The sequence below is a fragment of the Eubalaena glacialis genome, chromosome 10 (genome assembly GCF_028564815.1).
Source record: "Eubalaena glacialis isolate mEubGla1 chromosome 10, mEubGla1.1.hap2.+ XY, whole genome shotgun sequence".
NCBI classification, from domain to species: Eukaryota; Metazoa; Chordata; class Mammalia; order Artiodactyla; family Balaenidae; genus Eubalaena; species Eubalaena glacialis.
The window spans coordinates 82150811-82175872 of record NC_083725.1 but is presented as its reverse complement, the minus strand read 5'-3'; the positions used below and the strand labels follow the sequence as shown (position 1 = coordinate 82175872).

The window sequence follows — 25062 nt, the reverse complement described above, 5'->3', positions numbered from 1 at the left end:
ATAGCCTTTTGAGTAAAGATGAGTAGCTTTATTTATGAAGATCCTCATGGCCACCCAAGCAGGGAAACCAGAGGATAAAAGAACTTCCAGGTAACTCTGAGAGTCAGTGAGAGGTGAGGCTACATGTAGGTGTCCCTACTTCTGGACAGTGAGTTCAAGCCTTTGCTGAATGTAGTACATTGGAGCCTTCCTGCTCGGTGTGATGTGAGGATACAGGTATGAAACCCCACTCTCGTGTTCCCCAAAAGCTTCCTTCACCTTGTTGTTAAGTTCTGAAATTCCATCGTCCTTGGATTGAAGTTCTCTGGCCTTTGCTTCTCCCTGCTCTTCTCTTACATGTTGAGGTGACAGGCAAAATGGGGGCAGGATTGTGAACTGACAGGTAGAAGTACGCCAGGTAGAGTGCCAGGGGAGGAAAGAGAGAGAGGGAGAGATGACCTTAACCCCATGCTCCTTCTTCACCTGTCCCCAACACTCTGCTTGGGGACCTCAGCTCTAGAGATAATCCTGTTAGCTCAGTTAACATGTCTGTTTTAGGACATTCGTTCTTCAGTGTGGAGCTGAGCATTAAGCCTGTTATTTGCTTATCAGCCCTGAGGATGTGCAGTGGTGTTGGAAGGGTGGAGAGAGTATGAGAGTGTGAGCTCCCCTTAGGAGGGAAGCTTCAGACGTCTGTTGTTATGCCTATTAGATAGTATTTGATCAGGGAATTTTATGTGATTGGTCCTTTATTTATTTAGCGTACATGTACTGAGAACCTGCTCACTGCCCAGCCCTGTGGGGATGTATCTAGGAACAGTGGTCCATAAATATCACACACGTGAGAACTCTTCCAATTGAGGCCGGCAGTGTACCTGGAAAGGAGATAGGGGTGTGGAGCCTTCCTTTTTAAGTCCATGGGGTGGGACCATGATAATTTTTAAATTAAAAGAATACCATATCTGATGTTTACACAACTCGATTAAAAGGTGCCCACGACCCTTTAATCACAGCAGACCCTGCTCACCTCTTTCTAGGGCCTCTTCCCTGGTGGTTTGGGTGTAGCTTCTCAGAGTTTGCGCATGGTTGTATAGCCTGCCTCTTTTCCCATCGTACTTTTTAAAAAAAAATAACAGCTTTATCATGTAATTCACATACCATAAAATTCACTATTTTAAAGTATGTAATTCACTGATTTTTTTTTTTTTTTTAGCACATTCACAGAGTTGGGTAACCATCCCCACAATCAGTTGTGTAATATTTCCTTCAAGCCCCAAAAGAAACCTGGTACCCATTTACAGTCACTCCCCATCCCCACCCCAACTTTCTACCCCTGCTCTAGCCAACGACTAACCTGCTTTCTGTCTTTATGGACTTAATCTATTCTGGACATTTCGTATGAATGAAATCATACAGTATGTGGCACTTTGTGTCTGGCTTCTTTCACTTAGCATAATGTTTTCAAGGTTCATCCACGTTGTAGCAGACACAATACTTCATTCCTTTTTACTGCCAAATAATATCCACTGCCCCTTATACTAAATCCCAAATCCCAAGATTCAGCTCTGTCTTCAAAAAGATGCTCTTTATATTCTAGGGATGGTGTAACCTCTAGTCCTTGCCTTCTCTTCCCTTCTGCCATGGTTGCCTAAGACAGTCTTTTTTTTAAATTGTAAAATATACGTAGCATAAAAATTTACCTAACCATTTTTAAGTGTACAGTTTGGTCCTGTTAAGTGTATTCGCATTGTTGTACATCCAATCTCCAGAAATTTTTTCATCTTGAAAAACTGCAACTCTGTACACATTAAACAACAATCTGCATTCCCCCCTCCCCCCAGCAAAACTGGAGCTCTGTACCCATTAAAAAAAACAATCCCTATTCCCCCTCGTCCCAGCCTCTGGCAACCACCCTTCTATTTTTCTGTCTCTGAATTTGGCTACTTTAGATAACCTCATATAAGTGGAATCATACAGTATTTAAGGGAGTCTATTTTTAAATGAGGTGGAAACAGGAAAGGTAGACTGTGAGAGCTTCTCTGAAATTTCTCCCCTGGACCTTGGGCGTCTTTCACGTCTGCAATTGCCCAGGAAGCCGTGAAGCAGGCTTGGCTCTAGACCTGGTAGGGTTTCCAAAGGGGATACTGCCCCCCAGGGTGAGGGGCTCTGTCTGAATGACAGCACAAGTCCTAAGAAGAAACTTCTGGTGAGGAGCTAAGAAGGAAATGAACCCACTACCTCGTCTTCCTCAGGAGAAATCGCAGATACAGAAGGATCTCTGGAGGATCGAAGATGTCATTGCAGGCCTGAGTGCAAATAAAGAGAACTTCAGAATCCTGGTGGAATCGGTCAAAAATCCGGGTGAGCGGGCCATCTTCCTGGGGGTGGGGGTGGTGGAGGCCAGCGCCTGGAGCTGGGGGATGGCCCCTGGGGAGGTCGGGTCTTCGTGGCCTAAGTCACTCCCCTTGTCCTCCGAGGAAGAGGGTCTTTGTTCCATCGCACCCTTTGCTTCTCTCCACACCCCACAGAGAGAAAAACAGTGCCTTTGCTTCCTCATCCGCCTGTGCCTTCAATCTCCTCTTCTGAGAGCAAGCCGCCCCTGCAGCCCAGCCCGCCCACCAGCCCCATGCGGACCCCTCTGGAGGTTCGACTCTTCCCCCAGGTGCAAACCTACGTGCCGTACCGACCTCACCCACCCCAGCTGAGGAAGGTGATGTCTCCCCTTCAGTCACCAACCAAGACGAAGCCCAAAGTTGTGAGTATTGATGACCAGAAGCTGGGCGCTGTCGTTGCCTCTCTGGCAGATGATTGTCCTTCTCTGCCCTCAGGTCCTCTTCTCCTGGGAGAGAAGCTTTTAGGGAAGCTTGGGGAGACAGACCAGCCAGAGTCCTGAGGGGTTCCTGAGCCATGAGCAGTTAAGGAGAAGTAGGGGCCCCTGCCATTGTGCTTAGTCTCCCAGAACTGGAAGGGCCCTTAGAGGTGATCTAGCCCACCTCTCCCATTTTGCAGCTGGGAAAACTGAAGCCTAGCAAGAGGCAGTGACTGAGTAGGGCAGAATTTGTGATCTGCATCGTGCAGAGAAGTGTGTGGCTGCCCCATGCAGGGCTCCGTGCAAACCTGCAGTTTGGGCAGTGAGCTCATCTTAGCAGAAGAGTATCCTTATCTCCACCTGCAGCTGAGGATTGTGCTGGGTTGTGAGGATACGTGTGATCTTCACAGTAACCTCTTGGTGTATAGACAGGAAGGTCAGTATCTCCATCCCACAGATAAGAGAACTGAGGCCCAAGGTGTTAAAATTTGCATAAGGTCTCCATATTAGTTAGTAAATCCAATCCACATCCCCTGACCATTCTTTGTGCCATCTGACATCTAACTGGACATTCAGCCCTGGTCCTCAGGTTAGGTATGCGGCCCATGTGGTTGCCTGGGCCAACACCTTGGCTTGCCTGGCATAGAGAGGGGCCAAGCCCTTGGCTGAGTCTGGGAGCACAGAAGGCTCTAAGGAAATAAAAGATGTGGTCAGGTACTGTGATAGCTCATGTTTCCAGGGCAGGCCAGCCTTGGCTGGAAAACATGAGGGGCCTGGTCCAAGTGTCAGGGAAGCTATAGCAGAGGGGACCTTGGAAAGGAGACCTCTAGGTTTTTGCCAACAAGGGCTTGAAGGAGCTTTGCCTGGGCACCGTGTATGCTTAGGACGTCTGACAAGATCAGTGCACAGTGCTGGCTAAAACACACGAGTTCCTATACCTGGTCTTCACCGTTCACCTGCTTCCAGCCATGGTCTAGAGCCCAGAGCTGGAAGACAGGCGCAGAGAACCAGGGTCATTGTGAACTTCTTTATCTTGAGATTTCCTTCCCACTCCCAGATCTAAGAGTCATGGAGCACCAGCCACAAAACAGGAGGTAGAAAATAGCAAAACAAATAGCAGGAGTGGCTGGGACAGACAGGTGCTAATATAATGCAAGATGCCTGCCCCCTGGGACGAGGAGCAAAGGGAAAAAGGCCTGTGAGCAGGACTGCGTGGATTCCAGCCCTTGTCTGTCTCTGGGTCTTCAGGCAAGGCCCATGCCCTCTCTGAGCATCCTCAGTGTCCCCTTGTGCAGAACAAGCAGCTTGAAATAGATGAAGACAGAGGCTCTTCTTCATAGCTTGGTTGCTGTGGCTCGGAAGCAGGGCCTTTCAACTTGGTTGAGCATCAGGGTCACCAAGGTGGGTGGGTCTTCTCTCCCCTCCTTCTAGTTGTATATATGTTCACCAGTTTTACCATTTTTATTGTTGGTTGCTTGTTTTATATTTATTTTTGTGAAACAATGATATCCATCCTGAAATTGACATAAAACATGAATATATAATTTAGTAAATAATAATAGACTACCCATTTCATACCAACACTCAGACCAAGAAATAGGACTTTTTTTTTTTAATTAATTTTTACTGGAGTATGGTTGCTTTACAATGTTGTTATCCTCCACTGCACAACAAAATAAATCAGCCATATACATACAGATATCCCCTCCCTTTTGGACTTCCCTCCCATTAGGTTACCACAGTGCATTAGGTAGAGTTCCCTGTGCTGTACAGTATGTTCCCATCAGTTGTCTATTTTATACATAGTATCAATAACTTATATGTGTCGATCCCAGTTTCCCAATTCCTCCCACCCCACCCCCTTTCCCCCATGGTATCCATACATTTGTTCTCTACGTCTGTGACTCTAAGAAATAGGACTTTGCCAGCAATCAGAAGCCCTTGGGCCTGTGGGTCCCTTCCCAGTGTAGGCCCTTTCTCTTTCTCCCAGAGGTAACCACTATCTTGACGTTTTTGATAATTTCCTTGCTTTTTTGTTTTGTTTTGTTTCACTACCTATATTTGCATCCGAAACACTTCTATTTAGCCCATATATAATACTGTATTTATTCTTTCGTATCTTGCGTCCTTTCAGCAGTATGTTTGTGAGATTCACCCATATTGTTGCATGTAGCTATAGTTCTTTCATTTTTATTTGGCTTTTCTTAAATTTAATGTCATTTTTTTATTAAACAATACTCTGAAAGGGTACAAAATCAAAGGATATAAAAAAGTATGCAATAAAATGTCTCCCTTCCACCCTCTGTCTCCAGACATTCTATTCCCTTCAATCAAAGGCAATCAATGGTTTGCGTTTATCTTTCTGGGGGGCTTTTTTAGGAATTGGTGATTCCAAGATCTTGTCAGGGTTTGGAAACCACTGATGCTCAGAGAGCCTCTGGGTATCTTAGGTAGGCAGCTTAAACTTCACACAATAATGAAATGTGTTGCTTTAGAAGAGTGCTGATAAACCTTTGCAAAACAAGCTTACAGCACCCTTTCCTGAACTCTGAAAAACAAAGCAAAATTAGGCTAAGAAAGGGAGTGGTTAAGGAGGAAGGAGTCTGGATGGTCATTTGTGCCAGGAGTGGGTGTTCATGACAGTCAGGGGCCAGGCTGTCAGTCTGTAGAGAGGCCACAGCTCTCGGAGAGCATTGTGGACAGTGGGGTTCAAGGAAAATAGTTACATTCATCCCAGCCCAGGGAGTGGGCTGTGGAGAAGGCAGTGAGTCACCCATCCTGACTGCCTATTCTGTGCCTGAGTCAGGAAGGAGGAAATATTTTGTAACCATGTGCATTTCTGATAGAAAGGGCAGGAGGATGTAGATGGTCCTTGCTCGGATCCCCAGCCTGCTGAAGGATCCAGAGGCGGTGCAGGGACCGTGGGCTGGCTCCGTCTGAGCATGGTGGGATGGGGTGGCGGTGGTGGGGTGCTGTCATAAACATACAGGTAAACACAGAGTTACCAGCCTGCCTCCCCTGATGGTGCACTCCGAGCCAGTGGAATGAGAGCATGGACCCGTGTCCTGAGTTCTGGATTGTGTGTAGATCACACTTTGAAAAATGGAGGATGTGTGAATCAAAGGGAAGGATGGGGTTGGAGCAGAGACGTCTCCCGACCTCACAGCTCAACCAGGGGAAATGTTGGCATCTTTGGGCTGAAGTGGTCACTCCCTGCAGACCCAAGGTGGCCTGCTCCTTCCCTTTGGGCCACCACTGTGATGGTGCCACTGAGCATCCTCTCACCGGGCACTGGTTCTGGTTTTGTTTCTGAGCAGGAAGACGAGGCACCTCCCAGGCCCCCGCTCCCTGAGCTCTACAGCCCGGAGGACCAGCCCCCGGCCGTGCCACCTCTACCGAGGGAGGCCACCATCATCCGGCACACTTCAGTGAGGGGCCTCAAGCGGCAGTCGGACGAGAGGAAGCGAGACCGGGAGCAGGGGCAGTGTGTGAACGGGGACTCGAGGGTGAGCAGGGGGGACCCCTGGGGTTGCCCCGCTGTGTGTGGGGAGAGGGACGGCGGTGGGGCAGGTGTGACGGCCTCAGACTCTGCCCACAGGTGGAACTCCGGTCATACGTCAGTGAGCCTGAGCTGGCGACCTTCAGTGGGGACATGGCCCCTCCCTCCCTGGGACTCGTGGGCTCTGAGAGCAGGTACCAGACGTTGCCAGGCAGAGGTAAGGCGAGACTTTCCATGGAGTCTTCTTGGGCATCCCCGCCACTGCCACACCACTGCTCCCCAGCCTTACCCGGTCCTCACACCCTTCTGCCTGCAGCATGGGGCCTCAGCCTGGGTAGCAGCTGTCAGCAGACTCTGGGCTGTAGGGAGGGCCTATCCTTCCTGCCTCTGGCTCACATCCTGATTCTCATCCTCTTTTATTACATCTGCCCCCCGGGAACAATGATAATAGCAGTTACTATAAAGCCCAGCACTGTTTTAAGCACTTTATATTCACCTAGTTAAGATTCATGATAATCCTGTGAGGGAAGTACTATTGTTATCCCCATTTTAGAGGTAAGCAAACCAAGGCCCAGAGAAATGAAACAACTTGCCAATTAGCCAATAAGTGATAGAGCCAGAATCCCACCCTGCAGGCTGGGATGTTGGGTGACTCATCAGCTTGGCCATCCCATCTCATGCCTTCCAGAGGCTTTTCTCCTCTTCTGTGTCACTCTAAGACTCAATGAGTCCTTTCTTTAAACAAACACACCTTTCTCCTCAGTCGGGTCTTCTCACTCTCCTCCCCTGTCCCTTTGAGATGGGGGTAGGAACAGATTTAGGCCATTAGGCTCACCCATGCCCTATTTTTCCCCATAGCCAGATCCTCTTTCTGAAATCCTTTTAAAAGGAGGCCATCTGGAACCCCAAAGCAGGTTGACCACACTCCCTCATTTGGTGGGAGGTCAGGCGCTTTCCCCCGTTGACAGGGTGTGGAAACAGGAGGCCACACCGCCATGATTTGGACTCCTATGGGGTTATGTGACTCCCAGCCCACGATGCTGTGTAGGCTTGCTGTGTCCTGAGCTGGTCCCTGGAGGGGACTGGCTTTTGCTGAGTTGGGCCACAGCAACCCTTGGCACTGTGCCTGGGGACCCTTTTCCCTTCATTCATTACAGCCTAGAGGTGTTCATCAATGGCAGTGTTAGTGGCCTGTGGGCAGGACAGTTCTTTGTCGCTCAGGAGTCTCTGGGCATTGCAGGACATTTATCATTCTTTTTCCTATGTGCTAAATGCTGGTGGAGTCCTCAGTCAGTGTGATGCCCGTTTCCAGATGTCAGGGACCAGGCTTGATAAGAATGTTGCTAGTGGAGAAAGCACAGGCGGAGGCTCCATGTGACCTTGCACAAGTTGCTTAACCTCTCTGAGCTTTAGATTGCATACCTCCACAGTGGTTAGGTAATGCTACTTTGTAGGGCCAGTGGGACAAAATCTATATGAAATACCTGGCACGGTGCCTGCCTGTTATATAGTAAGTACTCAGTAAATGCTTGGTGCCTTCTTCTTTCCATTCTTCACTTATTCATTCAGTCATTTATTCATTCAACCAGGCATTGTTGAATTTGTAGACAGGCATGTTGACACTGTGGTCAGTGCAGTAACCAGTGAATACACTGAAGAATACAGGGAATAACTGATTCTGCCTAGAGCATTTGAAAAGGCTTCTCACAGGCAGGCATCCAAGTTGGGTCACACAGGATGCATAGGAGTTCATCAGGAGGAAGTGATGCAGGGCATTCCTCGCCCTCCATCCTTTCCTCCTGCCAAGCAGCCCAGGTCTTCTGCATGTGAGGGAAGATGAGGGTAGTCCCCAGATCTTCCTTTGGGGACAGAGGGCACCCATGGGCTGACCCCTCATTCCCTACCTGGGGCCTTGCTCTTCCGGGCCCCGGGGAGGAAGAAGCGTGGGTTGTTGGCTGGATCCTCGTGGTCCCCTCACGGGAGTGGGAGGTGATCAAGAAGGGGCTGGTGGCCTGTCCTCCTCACCACAAATCCACTTGCATTTCTCTTTCCTCACTAAGGGCTCTCGGGGTCCACGTCAAGGCTCCAGCAGTCGTCCACCATTGCTCCCTATGTCACGCTTCAGAGGGGTCTAGATGCCGAAAGCAGCAAGGTGACCTACCCTGTGAGTGGCCTTGAGAAGTTCTTGAGGGGCTCACTGCTCCCTCATGCACAGAGGGAAGGGCTCCGAGGTAGACGGTAACTGGCGATCCTGTCAGGTGACCCCTCCAGAGCTCAGATTCCCTGTCACCATGTGCTCATGATGCCTTCACCACTGCCCACCAAGAAGGGCATCACACTGCCCTCCACATTTCCCAAGGGGCTCCCACCTTTCTCCCCAGTCTCGCCCAGTGAGTCACGCCCTGAGTTGTGGCCCATGATGTGCTTGTGCCCACTGGACAGGCCTGGGCCTCAGTGTCTGCATCTGCAGAATTGGCTGCTGCCCAGAGAGCCCGTGAGGGCCAGCGGTATCATGTCCACGAGTGTGCTTAGAGGAGGTGCTTCTCAGTGGCCAGGAGGAGCCCAACTGGAGTGTGTGTGTGTGAGAGAGAGAGAGAGAGAGAGACGGGGATGAAGCCAGCGGGGCGGCTGCCCTCTGTGTTCCCAGCCCAGCTGCCCTGTCTGTCCCTCCTGCCCCTCAGAGACCCAGGAGTGCCTTGGAGCGCCTGTACTCAGGGGACCACCAGCGGGGCAAGATGAGCGCGGAGGAGCAGCTCGAGCGCATGAAGCGGCACCAGAAGGCGCTGGTCCGGGAGCGCAAGAGGACGCTGAGCCAAGGAGAGAGGACGGGTCTGCCCTCGTCCCGCTACCTCAGCCAACCACTCCCTGGAGATCTCGGCTCAGTATGTTAGGAGGGTCCAGGCAGGCGGGGCTGGGACAGGGAGCAGAGCTTCCCCGAGTCCCCCAGACACAAGCACTTCTCAACCCCGAGAGAGTGGGCTGTCGACCTGGATGGCTCAGAGAACACCCCACGGGCTGTGTGTCCACAAGCCGGGACGCATGTGTGACTTGGTCAGAGGGCGCCCCGGAACTAGAGCAGGAACGAGGATGTCACTGCAGGAGCCCAGGAGCCAGAGAGAATGTCCACAGTCAGTTCTGCAGTCGAGCTTGAGGGAGGCCTTTGTAAGCATTCGGAGTCTCTCAGCTGAACCAAGGACTCGGGAAGTACAGGGTTCGAGGAGTGGAGGAGAAAGATGGTGCTATGATTTGAGGAGGAGGAGTGCAAGCCAACCAGCCTCCCAAACCTCCAAGCGGGTGCCCTGTGGGGCAACTGAGCAGAGGGTGGTGCCCCTCACCTCTGAGGACTGGGGCTCTCCCACCGCTGCGGTGCTGACGGGCCTCCCCATGCCCCAGGAGAGCCGGGGCGTCTGCTGCCCCCTGGTGGTGCTTCCAGGCACTGCACCCTGCCCACAGTCGCCTTAGGTCCCTTTTGGAAACATTCCATTTGACTTTTCCCTGTTGTTTGAAATCAAATGTTTCCCTAGACCTCTAGCCTGACTGCTCTTCCCCTAATTCACTGCACAAGCTCTTTTGCTTTTAGCGTTACCGCTCATTGCCTCTCTAATCCTGCCTGATTGTGTCTACAGACGCTTCTAATTTGCATCAACCATTCTCTAACTGGCCTGTGCTCATGTTACCAGGCTTATAATAGCAGCTCTTTTCTCCATAGCCTAGTGAGCACTCCCATGTGTGACTCACCTTTCTGCTGCCCCCTTTATGCAGGCTTACTGACTCATAATTCCCTTATCCCAAAAGCTGCCCCGCAAGTTTGAGCCAGCCCCACTGCCTGAGGGCCGTGGTCATTGTCAGAGGTCTGGGCATGATGAATTTATCAAAGTCCATGCCTCACATCTGGACAGTAGACACAGACTTCAGAGATTGCATGTTGGAATAAATTCTGCCAAGTCTGAGGTGGTTCAGTTTTAATTCCTCCGGCCCCATCGGCACAATTTCTTACGGAAAACTTTTTGTGTTTCTAGTATTTAATAACTTGAACAGGTAGCAAGATACATTATGATCTGTATTCAGAGGGCCTCTCTGCAGCTGTTAGACACCAAAGGGGTAAGACCCAGGATACTCATATCCTGAAAAGCTGCAAAGCCAGTAACTTTTAAACTTTATAAGTAAATGTCATATGATGAGGTAAAACTGACTTTTCACAACCTGATGTCTCAAATGTAGAAAAATGATCTAAAAATCGTAACTTGAATACCTTGTAATTTTTTTCTTTAAAAAAAAAGACTTGTGTAAGTCTCTGCCTCAGCGCCAATAAACGTGTTGCTTAATGATAATGGATTGGCGTGGTTCTTCCCCAGGATACATTGTAGAGTCCAGTGAACTTTTTCTGTTTGTGGAAACAATCAGGCTGGGTTTATGTGAGGTCTTGTCTCTCTTTGGGGCACTGGTGAGCGTGTAAGAAAATGTGTGTTTTCTTTGTGAATCATTAAATTAATTTTTCATCCCTGAATCTTCAACTGCCTAATCCTTTTACACTTTAATTGGAAACCATCACCTAAGAGCGATTACGTTGACGTAGAGTCAGTATGGAGAGCTTGTGCACGAATGGGTGAAATGTGCTGCTATGGCGTGGATTTGGGGCTTGGGTGAGTAAGGGGGCATTAAAGACAACGGTGACCACTTGGGATTCTGTGAGGTGGATGGGGTGGGAAGGAGAAGGCAACCTGGGATGGAGAAGCGTCTGCCTGGCTCCTGCTCAAGAAAAGGGAGGCTTTGGGCCCGTTCCCTCCTCTCAACAACCTGCTCAGCCTCGAGGCCTGTGGGGATGCAGGCCACAGGTGATTAGGAAGGCCACGGCGGAGCCAAACCATTGTGCTGGGATCTTAAAGTGGCTGGGTTAGAGTTTCCCTCTGTGAAGCCTGCTTGTTACAGAGTTGGAAATGTTGCATTTGATTTAGCATTTAAATTTTACGTGTTTTTGGTTTTTCTAACTTAAAACATCTGCCCCAAATAGATGTGTGATACGCAGCAGCTTATCTGCCTCACTGGCCGCAAGCTGCTCCTGCTTGCACCTCCCCAGTTCCACGGTGGGGGCATTATTCCCCACCCTTAACTGTGTCCTGTTGGGAATGCCCACTAGAGAGGCTCTTGGCTATTCCACTTGCTTACCAGGGCCTCAGAGGGTTTGTTTTTCCCATTGTTTCTGAGCTGGAACATCTGGCTCCCGAACCAGAGGGGCTTCCGTGATCTGTCATGCCACAGAAGCGGCAAACCTTTTCTCTTGAGCTCTGTCCCAGCTTCTGTTTTAGGGTCACCTTCTTGGACCTGGGAGCCTCCTGTATCCCTGGGGACCATTGTGAGTCTAAAGTCGTGGATCTTAGACCTGTGCCCGGGAGGTTTGGACACTTTGGGGCCCATATCAGAGAGAAATCAGCAGTCTGGAGTCCGGCTGTATCAAAGGGGCAGAGGCCTTGTTCTCTCTGTCACAGAGTTTCAGAACACAGCAGAGACCATCCGTGTCACAGAATTGCTGCTGCCTTGTTTTAGAGATGAGGTTGAGGTCCATGGTCACACAGCTTTTCCCTAATGAGTCACAGGCCCATCTTCCCAAGGACCCCAGTGCCTGCAAGACCTACCCAAAAGGGATAGTCAGGAAGTGACTACATTTCACCCTCTTGTTCTGTTACCAGTGGAAGCGCGAGCAGGACTTTGACCTGCAGCTGCTGGAACGGGCCGTACAAGGGGACAGAAAGGACAAGGAGGAGAATGGCTGGCTGAAGGTGCAGGCTATGCCTGTCACTGAGTTGGACCTGGAACCACAAGACTATGACGTGGACATCAGCAGAGAGGTGAGGGCAGGGGCTTCCTTCACGCTGCCCCCAGGAGGCCCAGCCTTCAGACGCCAGCCTGACCAACCCTCCCAGGGGCATTGGGCAGGGGTGGTGGGGTGTTGCCCTGAATGAGGACAAGCTCGGTTTCAGTGTGGCCCAGGAGGATGGATGAACAGCACCTGGAGGTAGTAAGAGGAGACCAGGCATTTTGATGCAGGTTCAGATCTGTCTCTCTTTGTAATTTGTGGCAAGTCATTTAACTTCTCTGTGCCTCAGTTTCCTCAGCAGTAATGTGGGTTGTGGGGAGCGTTAAGTGACTCAGCACATTGCCCTAACGGTTAGCAATGATCACAAAGCTGTGAACACAGGGCCTGGCACATAATAGGCATGTGATGAGGTAGTTGTTATTGTTAGGATATGTTCCCTGGAAAACCAGGGGTTGGTCTTGCATCTGGCCGTTCAGGCCAATTTGGGCAGTCAGACTTGGGGAAAAGGCAGGGCAGGTTTAGAAATCACAGGTGAAATATCCAGCCATGGCAGAGGCTAGGAGACCTGGATAGGTCTGGTCTGGGTTCTTTCGCCCTCTGGTGGCTCAAACGCATCATGGCCGGGCAGGCCCAGAAAAGCAAGTAACCGCAGTCAGGACCTTCTCTTACCCAAGGGAAGAGAACGGGAGTCAGAGCGTGACAGACTTAGGGTCTTCAAGACATAGGGTGGTCTCCTGTGGCCTATGTTGTGCCATTTGTAAGCTCTGTAGAGCAGTGTCTTTGGCTGTTTGGTTCACCTTTGTGCACCCAGCACCAGGCCTGGCACACAGTAGATGCTCTGTAAATATTTGCTGAATGACGACTCTGTTGAATGAAGTGCACAGTGGCCCACAGATATCCCAAACACATTTGTATGAGGACTTGGCCTGGCCTGAAACTGCATGAGAGGAAATGCTCTCACCACATGAAGGATAGATCAGACAGGATGGGGGCAAATTGACGCCTGTGGAGTTGCTGGGTTCTGGGATCAGCTGGGGCTCCAGGGTTTAATGAGGTTAGTCCCCTGCCTTCAGACCTTTTCCCTTTGGCACCTCTGAAACAGCCAAAGGTCCGTGCTTTCTCAGGTCCACAAAAGAAGCTTCTACACACTGCCTTGGCAGTGGAAGTGCATTTTGCGGTGTCCTAATTGGCCTGCCAGCCAAGGGAAAAAGTTCTTCCTTATCTCTAACCTAAATCCCTCCTGCTACAATGTAATCTGCTTCCTTCCTCTGCATCTGCCCTCATGGGAAATAACAGAAAAGAGCTTATTTCTTGCCATCTTTCACCAGAATGAAAGGTTTGCATGGGCTTAAATTCAAGTCCAGATTTGCCCTGGGATTGGATTTAGCTTGTTTTTGAAAGTTTCAACCAACTCCATTTTAATGTAGTTCAAGGAAGAAAAAAATTCCCTGAGGTGTGTGCAAAAGTTGCCTTCAGCGTTCTTGGCCCACGTAAAGGTTCACCAAGCTGAGGTTTCTGTTGGGTTTGTGTGAGAGACTGGTGGGGAGGAGCTGGGGTCATTTTCCTCTTGAGAGCCGTAGATTCAGTGTGGCTGCCTCCTGTCTGGGTCTTTTGTAGGGACAGAAAGCACTATCACTTTCTTTCATCCCTCCACCCAGCCACCCAGCCACCCATCCAAGGAGTGTTTGCTGAAGGGCTACTAAGTACCAAGTCCCTGCTCTAGACAGTGGAGAAACAAACAGGAAACGGGAGGGAGTGGCAGGGGTGGGTGGATGGGAGAAGGAGGGTCAGGGAAGCCTTCTGGAGGTGAGGTTGGGAGGATGAGAAAGAGGCCATGGAGCCCAAGGAAGGAGCATCCCAGGCAGAGGAAAGAGCAGGGGCAGAGGTGGGTCAGTGTGGCTGGAGAGGTCAGATCACATCAAGGGTAGCTTTTAGGGTGATCATTTGTATCCTCAGGGCTTGCTGGTCTAGTTATTTTGCCTTCCCCCTTCCCTTCCCTTGGCCTGTAGGAGGTTGCCTGGTACAGTAGACAGAACACGGGCTTTGGAGTCAAACCCAGATTCATATCGGGACTGCACAGTGAACTGCCATTGTGATCTTAGCAAATTACTGAAGTCTGCGGGCTCCTCCGCGTGCCTCATGGCGGGGGACAGGATGGGGAGAGCAGGTCCCAAACCCAACATCTGTGCCTCCCACCACCTTTCCTCAGCTCTCCAAACCAGAGAAGGTCTCCATCCCCGAGCGTTACGTGGAGCTGGATCCTGAAGAGCCGCCCAGCCTGGAGGAGCTGCAGGCGCGGTACCGCAAAGCCGAGAAGATCCGGAACATCCTTGCCCGGTCCAGGTCAGCCCTCATGCTGCCTGAGCCCTGACGACCCGCTAGGCCGATCCCAGGGGTGTCTCAGCTGAATGGGCCCTGGGCTGGGCTCTCCAGGGAGTGTTTTGTCAGGCCTCCGTCTCAGACCAGCGCTGCTCATTGTAAGGAGCAGGCCGGCTCTCAGCACGTCACCCACAGATCAGCGAGGAAGCTTGCCCAGGTCATCTGGGAGGTCCTAAAGCACTCAGAGGGCCATCCTAGGCCCCTGCCCCCAAATCTGTGTCCCGTGGCCCTGGCTAGTGTGGGGAGTGGAGCCAAGTGTGGTGGTGAAGTGGACACAGTTGGAGGTAGGCCCCAAGGATGGCCCTCCCAGCCTTAGGGCCCATGTTCCCTCACACAGACCCCTAGACCAGAACCAGGGGCCCAGCCTTGTCCTGAGGTGCCAGAGGCCTTGCCCACATCCCTGGAGGCCAGGATGGGACCCCAGGAAGTGACTTTCCTGTCGCATCAGCCTCTGTAGCCTCAGAAACGTAAACCGGGTATTTGAGGGCCTCCGTTTTAGAGAGCGGTTAGCCTTTTCACGTCTGGATTTAATAGGAGCTTAGAGCTGGAACTCTTATCTTGAGGTCTGCGATCCGCCAAAGGAGGAACAAAGCTGTGACTAGGTGTTTGGGGAGAAGTATGTGCACCTTTGTCTGGAGAGAAGGTGCACCATTTTTATCTGATGCCCCCAAAAGGGTGAGATCCTCAGGCCAGGGAGACCCTGCTCTCCTGAGGCGGGTGCCTGGGGTGGCGAGGCCCACAGCCTGCTTTCTGGCTCTCCCACAGCATGTGCAACCTGCAGCCAGTGTCCGGCCAGGACCGGGACAGCGTGGCCAGCCTGGGCTCGCAGCTGCAGGAGCAGGAGCGCATCATCAACATCTCCTACGCCCTGGCCTCCGAGGCCTCGCAGCGCAGCAAGCAGGTGGCAGGTGAGGCCACGCGGACGGCCTCTGAGGCTGGGCCCCACCCCCTGCTCCTTGGGCTCAGGGCCTGGCACGGCCTGTCGGTCGTTGAGGGACGGTGGTATGTTCCCCTGTCCCAGGCGCGCTGCAGGGCTTGCGAGGGGCACTGGAGCTCAGGAGTGTCCCGGGAGAGGGTGTAGAGCTCATTCTTAAATCTTGGGAGTGGTACTGCTATTCTGCTTTCTCTGAGATTGTGGGTTGAGAACAGGTTTTTCCTGTTCTCCTGAGCTAAGGGGTCAAGGCTAAGGTTTCTGGCCTCATGAAGAAGGGGCAGGAAAGCCTTTTGGTGCTTGGATTTCTTGCTGGGACAAGGCAGAATGGGGCCCCTCTAACCCTCCCTGGGGTCCCTGCTTTGGTTCCCAAATCAAAGTCACTGTTCACCTATCAGAGTGGCCTGTGCCAGAAAGCAGGGCTTGGGAAGTGGGACTTTGCTGTCCAGTGGGAAAAAAACAGCACCATGGGATGGGAGGGGGTGTGTGTGTGTGTGTGTGTGTGTGTGTGTGTGCGCGCGCGCACGCCAGGAAAGAGACTCCTGGCTCGTCTCTCCACCCACTTGTGCCCTCCCTGTGTGAGCTCTCACGGTTCACCTAATGCTGTTTCTCCCCAGATGCAGCCGCCACTGCATGTCTAGGTGGTGCCCTTGGCCAGGTGTGAGAGGGGTGGTCTCTCACCAGCCTGAAGTGGGGTCACAGTCCCCACCAGTCCTCCAACCCTGGCCAAAGGGTCTAGAAGTGACCATGGGTGGGGCCTGCTGGACCTTGAAGTGGCTGGCCCTGGGAAGCAGAGCCATGGGTATGACCGAGGACAAGGGGCAGCCTGTTCTCTGTCTCCCAGCTCGGATCCCGTACAGAGTCGCTGACTCCCCTGAGGACATGTGCGTGCGCTGAGAGGGGGTCTTCGTTGGGGAGACAGCAGACGGCTTTCCCGGGCCCCTCCTCGTAATGATCCTGGGGCTCCCTGATTTTGAATTCCTCCCCATGTCAAGGGCTCCAGCAGGGGCACCTTCCCTGCCGTAAAGTGCCCTCCTCTCTGGCCTGTGCTTGCTCTACCTATGTGGACCTACTGTCCTCGGCTTCCTTACCACCAGCAGGCGAGTGTGCCCCAGACCTGACACCCCGACACCCCACAGTCACGTCCCTGCTCAGTGGCCACCTTTGCTGCAGCCTTTCCTCACTCTTGCTCCCTCTCTCCAGCTCAGAGACATTTCTGGGAACTGCAGGCCAGGCCCCCGCCAGGCCCCATGGATGTGCCCCCGCAAGCCCAGGCCGTTAGTGGTGGGCAGCGGGGCCCACGGCACCCCGGCCCTGCCGTGCAGGGCGTCTGGTGCTGCAGGAGCAGACGAGGAGCCTAACGCACCACTTAATTCCTGTCTGCCCGTCTAGCGCAGCAGCTGGCCCTCCTCCCGCCTAAAGCCCCCCTGTCCTCCAGGACGGTGCCACCTTACCCCCCCTTAAGCAACGGACTCCACTACACCTTTGTCTAACACCTTCCAAGTAAGAGCCCCCTCCTGGCGTGGCCCCTCACCTGGCGCTGAGCATGTCCCCTCCCCTCTGCTGCTGAGATGATTGCAGTGCCACCTGCTGACGCTTCCTTCCATGGGCAAAGCGGCCGCTGGGGAGACCCCTCCTGGACTGGTAGGCAGGTGGGGGGCTGATGATTTTTAGGAACTCAACGTTCAGCGGCTCCGATACAGTAGAGACTGTGTGATCCAAGCCCCCTGGCTCCCTGAAATCTCAGGAGCTAGAGCTGCGCCCCTTCCCACCCCGCTGTCCTTCCTGCAGGCAGCCCAGTGCCCCAGGGGACCAGGGCAGGCCAGACGGCGGGCTTGGGAAGCGGGGGCGGTGGCTGGGAAGGAAGAATTAGATCATGGCCTCTCCCCGTCAGGGCTTTGGCCAAAGAAATTGAAGAACCGGAAGCCTAGAAAAACCAGTTTTGCAGATGAGGACATGGGCCCTGTGAGGGATGGGGGCTCATTCCAGTCACAAGGGAAGCTTCAGGAGGAGGCTGCCCGGTGTGATGGCCCTCACCCCTGCAGAACATTCCAGCACCACCCCTTCTGAGTCCTCCCCACGTGGGCATTTATGGTGAGAGGAGGCAGCGTGGGAGTAGGGAGGGAGTGCTGGACCAGGAGTCGGGAGGCCGGGGCCAAGTCCAGGCTGTTGTCCTGAGTTCTTGGCTGTTGCCTCACCTGGACGGGGAGGGCGTATCAGGAGTCTCAGCAGCCCTTTCCCTGACGTTCCACTTCGTACGACTGTGTAGGGCTTCCCCTCTCATCCCTCTATACGCACTTATGGTTAACGTTGCTGAGCGCCTACTCCGTGCCAGGCATTGCGCTGATCATCTCCTTTGACAACAACCCAATGGAGATATTCACCCCATTTTACAGATGAGGAAGCGCAGCTCAGAGATCCTGAGGGACTTGCCCAAGGAGTTGCGGCTGTGTCAGAGCCAGGGTTCGAACCCCTTCTGTGCGAGTTCAGAGCCTCTGTTCTCCATCGCCACCCTGGGCCCACCTGGGCCACCTCCATTGGCCCACCTGGGCCACCCCCGGGGGCTCTAGATGTTTGGAGAAGGGAGTGCAGTGAGGGATGGCGGTGTGTGGTTGGGATGGAGACATGGTCTTGGGCAAGTGTCCACCCGCCCGGGCGCTTCACTGTCCTGAGGGTGGCAGGAGGAGGTCGGCCTGTTGGGCCAGGCTCTCAGGAGGTGTGCAGTAGGGACCCCGTGACTGAGGAACCCCAGGGAATGCTCCAGCCAGGTCTTTTGTAAAGGCTGCAGGATCTTCTGGGGCCACGGGAGTGTGTATGGTTTTCTCCTGGAGATCCGAGTGTGGTGACGCCACCCCAGGCCACAGAGAGGCAGAGGAGAGGCTCTGTTCCTCTCTGCTTTTGGTGCCCCTGTGGTCATGAGATAGGCCTCTAATGCTCTTTTCAGAGCACACACACATTTCTTTGTACCCTTCCAGCACCCTCATTAGGAAATTGGTACAGTCACCCTGTTTTTAGATTAAGAAAACGAGGCCCATGAAGGCTGAGAGAGTTACCCAGAGTCCCTCAGCAAATGAAGGGCAGGGCCAGAACTGGACCCCAGAGTCCTCTTTGCTCAGGCCTTCTGCCCTATCAGAGCAGGGACCCAGTCTAGGGGCCAGCATGTGTCTGGCAAATTTCCTAGAAGTGGTGAGGGTGGAGGAAAGGTGGGACGCCCATTTGTCCTCGAAGCCGAGGGTCCCCCGGCAGCGGCCGCATTGCCCCAGCCCCCTGCTCTGCTGTTCTCTGTCTTGTCAGCCTGCCATTCCCTGTCACATGTGCACAGACACGCCCACCGCCTGCTCCCCAGACGTGGGCTGGGGTCCTGCCAGCCTCTCATTGTCTCCTGTGCTTTTTGCCAGCCCAGGCAGTGACTGACCCGTGATCCAGCGTGCAGAGAAGTCTGGAGCCAGGGGCCAGTGGAACCAGTTTCCTCCGAGAAGATTGATCCTTCTTCCCCTTCCAGCTGAGCCGGGGTTCAGGCTGGAGGACAGAGCACCACCAGCTGTGGGGCATTTACCACAGGGCTAGGGCCTAACACCCACACTTGTTTTAGTTCAGACTCCTTTTTACATGTGACAAAGGCACTTTTAATACACACTGTAAAATACTGACTCTGTATTTTAGAATCAGGCTATATTTTATAATGTTCACCTCAAGGGCTGAGTGGCTGAGAAGGTGAGGATGCAGGATTTTGGAGCTGCACATACAGATTCAGGTACCGTTTGGGTGGTGGGTGTGGGTGGGAGCCGAAGGGCAGGGTGAGCAGAGGCCAGTCCAGCGTCTGCTGAACTCAGGTGAGGTTGGATTGGAGATGTACTTCCAGTGGATTCCAGTGTTGGGCTCATTGGTCTGTTGTCCAGGGCAGTGATCAGCTGACCCTGACCTGGCCTGATGACCAGCTCTGTAGGGTGAAACTCCACCGAGCTGGCACGTGGAGCCTCGGCCTTGGGTCTGGCTTAGGCCCAAAGGTGTGTCTAAGAACTTTGGTTCCCAACCTGCCCATGAGGTTCTCTCAGCAAAGGGCTCTTCAAAAACAAAACAAAACAAAAACAGTTCGCTGTAATTAAAAAAAAAAAAAAATACACTTTGAAATACAGAAAAGGTGAGAAGAAACACCTTTGATTTGTATCGTAAGCAATAAATGTCACATTGGGTGGCATCTACCTACAACTCACTGAGTCCGCACTAGGCTGTGATGGGTATCCTGGGGTCTTTGCGGCTGGCCCCTGAGAACACAGGTCAGCCTACCCAGGACTTGGGTCAGGTGGCAGGTGGGCAGGCAGCGGGCCCCTACCCTCCCTGATGCCCAGCAGGGCCACGATGACAGGACTATGACTTGACTTCCAGCCTAAAACGGGGAGGGCGCTGTTAAGCCAGGCGCAGTGTTTGTGGCCCTTTATGTAAGTCATGAGCTCATGATATTCTGCATTTGGAAAATGAAGTTGAAAAACAAACAAACAAACAAAAAACAACTCCATTGGGTGGAGCCACACTTTAAATGAAAATTTGTCTTTGACTATGGTCAGAAAAATAATCTTGAATATATTTAGAAGTTGCCGTCTATTTTTAACTAACTCCATATGCTGCCAGTATCAACTTCATGACATTTGCCAAAATAAGATTTTATTTTTGCCTTTATAAGATTTTGTTGGAAAAAATGAAATGACTATTTTGCAAGAAAAAGTTAATTTAAATAAAACTGTAATGGTTTGCAAAAAAAAAAAGAATGTGATGTACAGATTAAAATATTAACCTGATATGCTTCCTGCTTTTTGCTGGCTATATTCTCCTGAGTGGCCTGTGTTAGTTTTTTTTCCATTTCTTTGGAAAACCCCCAGTGTCAGCTCTGGATCCTGCGGTGTTCACCTATGAAGTCTCTCCTGATGACAGTTCCGTGACACTTGATTGACTCTGGAGGCCTGAGGGAGGAAGGCCTGCGCACTTGGGCCTTTGGCTGGGCCTCAGCAGCCGCTCAGGACGGCCCCCTCAGCTGGGCTGGGGGCCGCCGGGCTGTGGACTCCTGTGCAGGGCTGGTTTGGCAGGCGGTCTGCAATCCCAGACAAAGGGAGGGACTCCGCAGGCCCTCTTCCAGCCCACATGCCTCCGGATCGCTCCAATGAGGCGGGTTAGTGACGGACCATTGCAAACTGGACTTGTGTTTAATTCGTTTTGACTTGTGATATATGCTTAAAACAGAAGGCAAGAGGCCAGTTCAGTTTAGGGATGCGTGCGCTTCCAAGTTTGTTGCTATGGCAGTTTTTCTCTGTTGCCAAGAAGGGCGCCCTCAGTTTAGAGTGACTTTCCAACTAGTTAAACTGGAGAAAATAGATACCAAGGCATTCCGAAGAGGGAACGCTGCTGCTTTTTTAGCCACTGCTCTCTTTTTGAATTTTAAAATGAAAAATACTCTCCGGTTTTAAGCATTACTTGGAGCTATCTCCATAACCGATGAAAGGGAGGCAGGGACGGTGGGGAGGAGGGTTTGTCCATAACTGAGTGCAAGGCAAGAAAAAAGGTACAGGAGGCCCCCCTCCCCCCCCTCCCCCCAGGGTGACTCCTGACTGTTCTCTCCACTCCAGCCGGGAGGAGGGGTAGCCTGTTCAGTAAGAATCGTGGCCCAAATTTCAAACAGAGAGCGTGACAGGCCCTCACCTCAGACTTCACGAAGAGCACACGTGATCTGGAAGAGGCACCCTCCGGCTATGTCACGTGTGAGCAGGCACATGGCCCGGCCCCCTTCTCCGCCCCCTGGAGAGGACTTGTTACCTGAGGTAAGATGCCATCTGCGGAGGATTGGCTGACCAGGGACCCTCCAGGCGGGGGGCCACTGGGAAACCCCACGTGGCCCAACGATTCCGGCTTTGCTTCTTTACCGGGACCCACGGGGCCTGAGCAGAGTTTGAAACGATGGGATTGCAGTCAGCAGAGGGAGCGTGGGCATGCTTCTGCACCCCTGCTGACATCCATTCCTGACTTTAACCCAGGTCCCGGTCGAGCCCAGGATGTCTATCTTATTTTAGCAAGAACCGACAAGAACATTTTAGGATCTAGTATTAACAGGGGTTGGGAATAATCTTTTCCTAATGCCCACTTGACCCTTCTGAACTGCCCAGATTCTCAGCATGTCCAGGGCGTTGTTTAAATGATTGAAGTTGAGATGTGTGTGCATTTGTGAGTGCATGTGAGGCAGATGTGCCCAGACTGATGCAGATGTTGAAAGCAGGCCTTTTGTTTGCTCCCTTTCATTCACTTTTCTGCCCACCTTTGTGTCTGGCTGGGGGGATGGGATCTGCAACTAGTCCCTTCTCCCTCTGACCCCTTGGCTACCTTCACTTAAGCTGGGTTCTCCAGAATTCTCCTGGCTGTTGTAGGTTGCAGCCTAAGGCCAGGGAAACCTCCATCTGCCCAAGGTCAGCTTGGGGATGGAAGGCATGGGGGGGTGGAGTGGATGTGGACCCTGACTCAGCTGGACAAGAGCCCATTTTAGGCTTTGAGAGTTTCCCCCAGCTGTGGTACAGAACTCTATGGCAAATCCTTTTGTGTTCGCACCAAGGGCGGGAAAGAAGCAGCAAATTATTTGTCTAATCCACAGATCACATCTCTGAGATGAGGCAGGCAAATGCTGGGAGCCCTCTGCTTCCGATTCAGCATCAGACACTGGGGCACATGAGGGACTTTGCCCGTGTGGGTTGCGTGCTGTTACGAAAAGAACAAAGAGACGAGGCTGGGGGGATGGGGAAAATGGCAGCCCCTCCCGGCCCGGTAAACACGCCATTGCTTTGCCATCTCTACTCCAAAGGCTACCACTTTCATTGCTCTCCGAGCAAAGAAACCTTTCTTCAGAGCGAGTGGCAGGGTACAAAGGCAGAGTACAAAATGTGCACACATCACAGTCCCCGCAATTCTGTTTGAACAAGCATATTGATTGGGTCTGACCTTGTTACATTTTTTTCCTATTATTTGAAAAGGTGCATCTAAGTGTAGTGAATTGAACCAGCGGAACTGAACTTTCCATGAAAACTTCTCGAGGTATTTCTTTAGTTCAAAGCTTTTGAATTTTAAAGGGCATTTTTAATACGAGTCTGTTGAGTATTCTCTGCCACAGCCCAACAAGGGATGTTAAATGCAGATGAGGATGGAGCGAGGGCACCCGTGGAGTGGATGTGCCCACACAGCGGAGGGTGCGGGTCGTGGTTGGAGGGTGCAGGCCAGCCCAGGAAGGGCTAAGCTATGGGGAGAGAGGCTGAGCCTGCAGAGCAGCACACACAGACCCCAGAAAGGATCTCTCTGAGCTCACTGGGGACAGCTTAGGAGACAGGGAGGAGGTTTCCCAGCTGAGCTTCTCAAAGGCTTTTATGTGGAGAGCTGAGAAGTACTTGCTAGGGGCCCCTTCCCATGGGCGAGGGTTTTGTCCTTGGGAATAAGGGGCTCCTTACTCAGCCACTCGCTTTCTCTTACACTGTGTTTTAGAACTGAGAAGGAATAAGAGGCACAGCCCCTTGGCTGAGGTCTCAGAGTCAGAAAAGAAGCTGCCACTGTCCTCAGCCCTTGACATCACTTAACGATTGCAGATGCTTTTCTGCTGAGCCCTGAGCTGCATCCCAATCCTCAACTGATTTGACGTCTTGGGACGTTTTGCTGATTGTGTGTGGGCCACAGCAGTGGTCCCTCTTGCCATCCTGGCCTGGGCCCTTGGAAGCATCCAGAGTCGCATTTTCCCTCCACACAAGGGGCCTCTCCTGGCCCACTGAAGGCACACAGCCGCCGCCCTTGAATGAGTTCCAAGGGTCTGTTTGCCTCCAGAGGCCTCTTGGATCTAGAAAGCACCTCCTTTCTAGACCCAGAATTCGAGATCAGAGGCAGAATCATCCCAGGGAGGAGCTGGAAAATCAGGTCCTATGCTGGAAGAACCCAGGACTTGGGCATCTCAGCAAAATCCTTTGTGTCCTTGCCACATCTCCAGCCTGGAAGATTGGCCTGGGAAGGTCAAAATGGGGTCAGAATCGCAGTAACAAATGGTAGAAGATACCCAGTCTTCTCTGCCCACAACTGGGGACACCAGCCCCATTCAGATTCCTCCTGCCTCTTGTGGGAGCCCCCAAGGGTGTCTCACATACACTCTGAAATTAGTGTTTTTGGCTGTCACTTTTGGGCCTTCCTGCTGTTGTCTGTGTTTCCTGAGGCCACACTACCCAGTGGACACCAGTGAAGTTCCACTGACAGTAAAAACTCAGGTTTCATGGCCGCTGCCCCCTTCTGCTCACAGTGAGGGTCCGGTTCCTGTGCCCATGTCTCCCCAGTCATTTCTGGGGTCCCCAGGCATATCTTACGTGAGCTCACCACAGGCCTCTCAAGCTGCAGTTCTTCCACTTGCAGCTCCTGGATGTCGTCAAGCCATGAAGCCACTGCCTGCGCCCCAGGGGACCGTCCCTGCCCAGCTCACAGCCCTCTCCCGGCGCTGCAGACCCTCGAAGTGCCTGATGAGTGTTTCTCACTGCGAGTCCTCCCTGGCCAAGCCCAGGCTGCAGTCTGCACGCACGTAGGAGAACTTTTGCTCCCTAATTCTGTGTCTCTCGGGTCCCAGAGCAGGTTTTGTGTGCTCCGGTTCACCCAGAACCCTGGGGAGAACCACTTCTTCAAGCTTCTGCTCAGGTCCCTTGTCTGTGGGGCTCAGACATGTTCTCTATGTTTCCTCCTCCCTCACCCCAAATAACAATTTGTTATTTCTTACGATTCTGCAGCCTGGGCTGGGCTCAGCTGGGCAGGTCTTCTGCTCCATGTGGTGAGGGGGGACTGGGGTGTCCAGGGTGGTTTCCTCACTCACATGTCTGGCACCCCAGCTGGGATGGCTTGGGGAGCCGGGAGCTGGCTGGGCATCTCCATCTTTCCACACGGCCTCCCCACGTGGCTGCTCCGTCTTACAGCGTGAAGGGCTCAGGGAAGTTGGAGTTTTTACCTGAGCTGGCTTCCAAGGGCAGCAAAGCTGCCAGGCCTTTTGAAGCGTAGATCTGGAATTGGCACAGGGTGACTTCCTCCACATTCTCTTGACCAAGGCCAGGCACAGGCCAGCCAGCTTAAAGGGGAGGAAAATAGATTCTACCCCTTGATGGGTGGAGTGGCGTGCACGTGCAGAGGGAGGGGATGGACGGTGGCCGTCTTGGAGACTATCTACCACAGGACTCCTTCCTCATTCTCCTACAGCCACTGAAGCATTTAAGAGCCAGTGCAGTCGCCCCAGCTTTCTCTTCCCCTGTAGTGGACACCTGGGAGCCACATATTCTGGATGGAGTAACCACAGGATGCAAGCCGACTGGTCCTAAATCTCCACTTGGAAGGGGACTACCGAGCAGAGGCCCCGAGGCCCATGGCTCACTTCGCATGAGTGAGAAATAAACTTTGATGTATTCATCCCCTGGGATTTTAGGCTTTATTTTCTACTGTTGCATAATCTAGCCTACCCAGGTTGTAGGTATCATCATCCCCGTACTACATATGAGAAAACTGAGGCATGATGGTTCCGTGACTAGTCAGAGACTGAGTTGAAGCTGGAGCTTGTATCTGACTCCAGAGAGCCTTTAAGCACTGCATTGGCTGCTGTTACCCTGAGAAGA

General features: G+C 52.5%; 1 protein-coding gene across 9 annotated transcripts in view; it reads left to right on the top strand.

Annotated features, from left to right (window-relative positions):
- Window positions 1–25060, top strand: part of PLEKHA7 (pleckstrin homology domain containing A7) — a 213660-nt gene extending 188600 nt beyond the window's left edge. For 5 of the 9 annotated variants that reach the window (XR_009702219.1, XR_009702214.1, XR_009702220.1 and 2 more), the window contains 14 exons: window positions 2232–2340; window positions 2508–2734; window positions 6106–6294; window positions 6387–6504; window positions 8348–8451; window positions 8969–9169; window positions 11975–12133; window positions 14312–14445; window positions 15247–15389; window positions 16805–19166; window positions 20290–20576; window positions 21031–21222; window positions 23828–23990; window positions 24653–25060. Coding sequence is in view for 1 of the 9 variants with exons in the window: in XM_061201502.1 (XP_061057485.1) it covers window positions 2232–2340; window positions 2508–2734; window positions 6106–6294; window positions 6387–6504; window positions 8348–8451; window positions 8969–9169; window positions 11975–12133; window positions 14312–14445; window positions 15247–15389; window positions 16805–16905 (1485 nt within the window). In the remaining 8 variants the exon portion in view is untranslated. Of the gene's footprint in view, window positions 1–2231; window positions 2341–2507; window positions 2735–6105; window positions 6295–6386; window positions 6505–8347; window positions 8452–8968; window positions 9170–11974; window positions 12134–14311; window positions 14446–15246; window positions 15390–16804; window positions 20048–20289; window positions 20577–21030; window positions 21223–23827; window positions 23991–24652 lie in introns of those variants that run through there. The other 4 variants (XR_009702215.1, XR_009702216.1, XR_009702217.1 and 1 more) reach the window with 4 other exon arrangements.
- The last annotated feature ends 2 nt before the right edge of the window (window positions 25061–25062 follow it).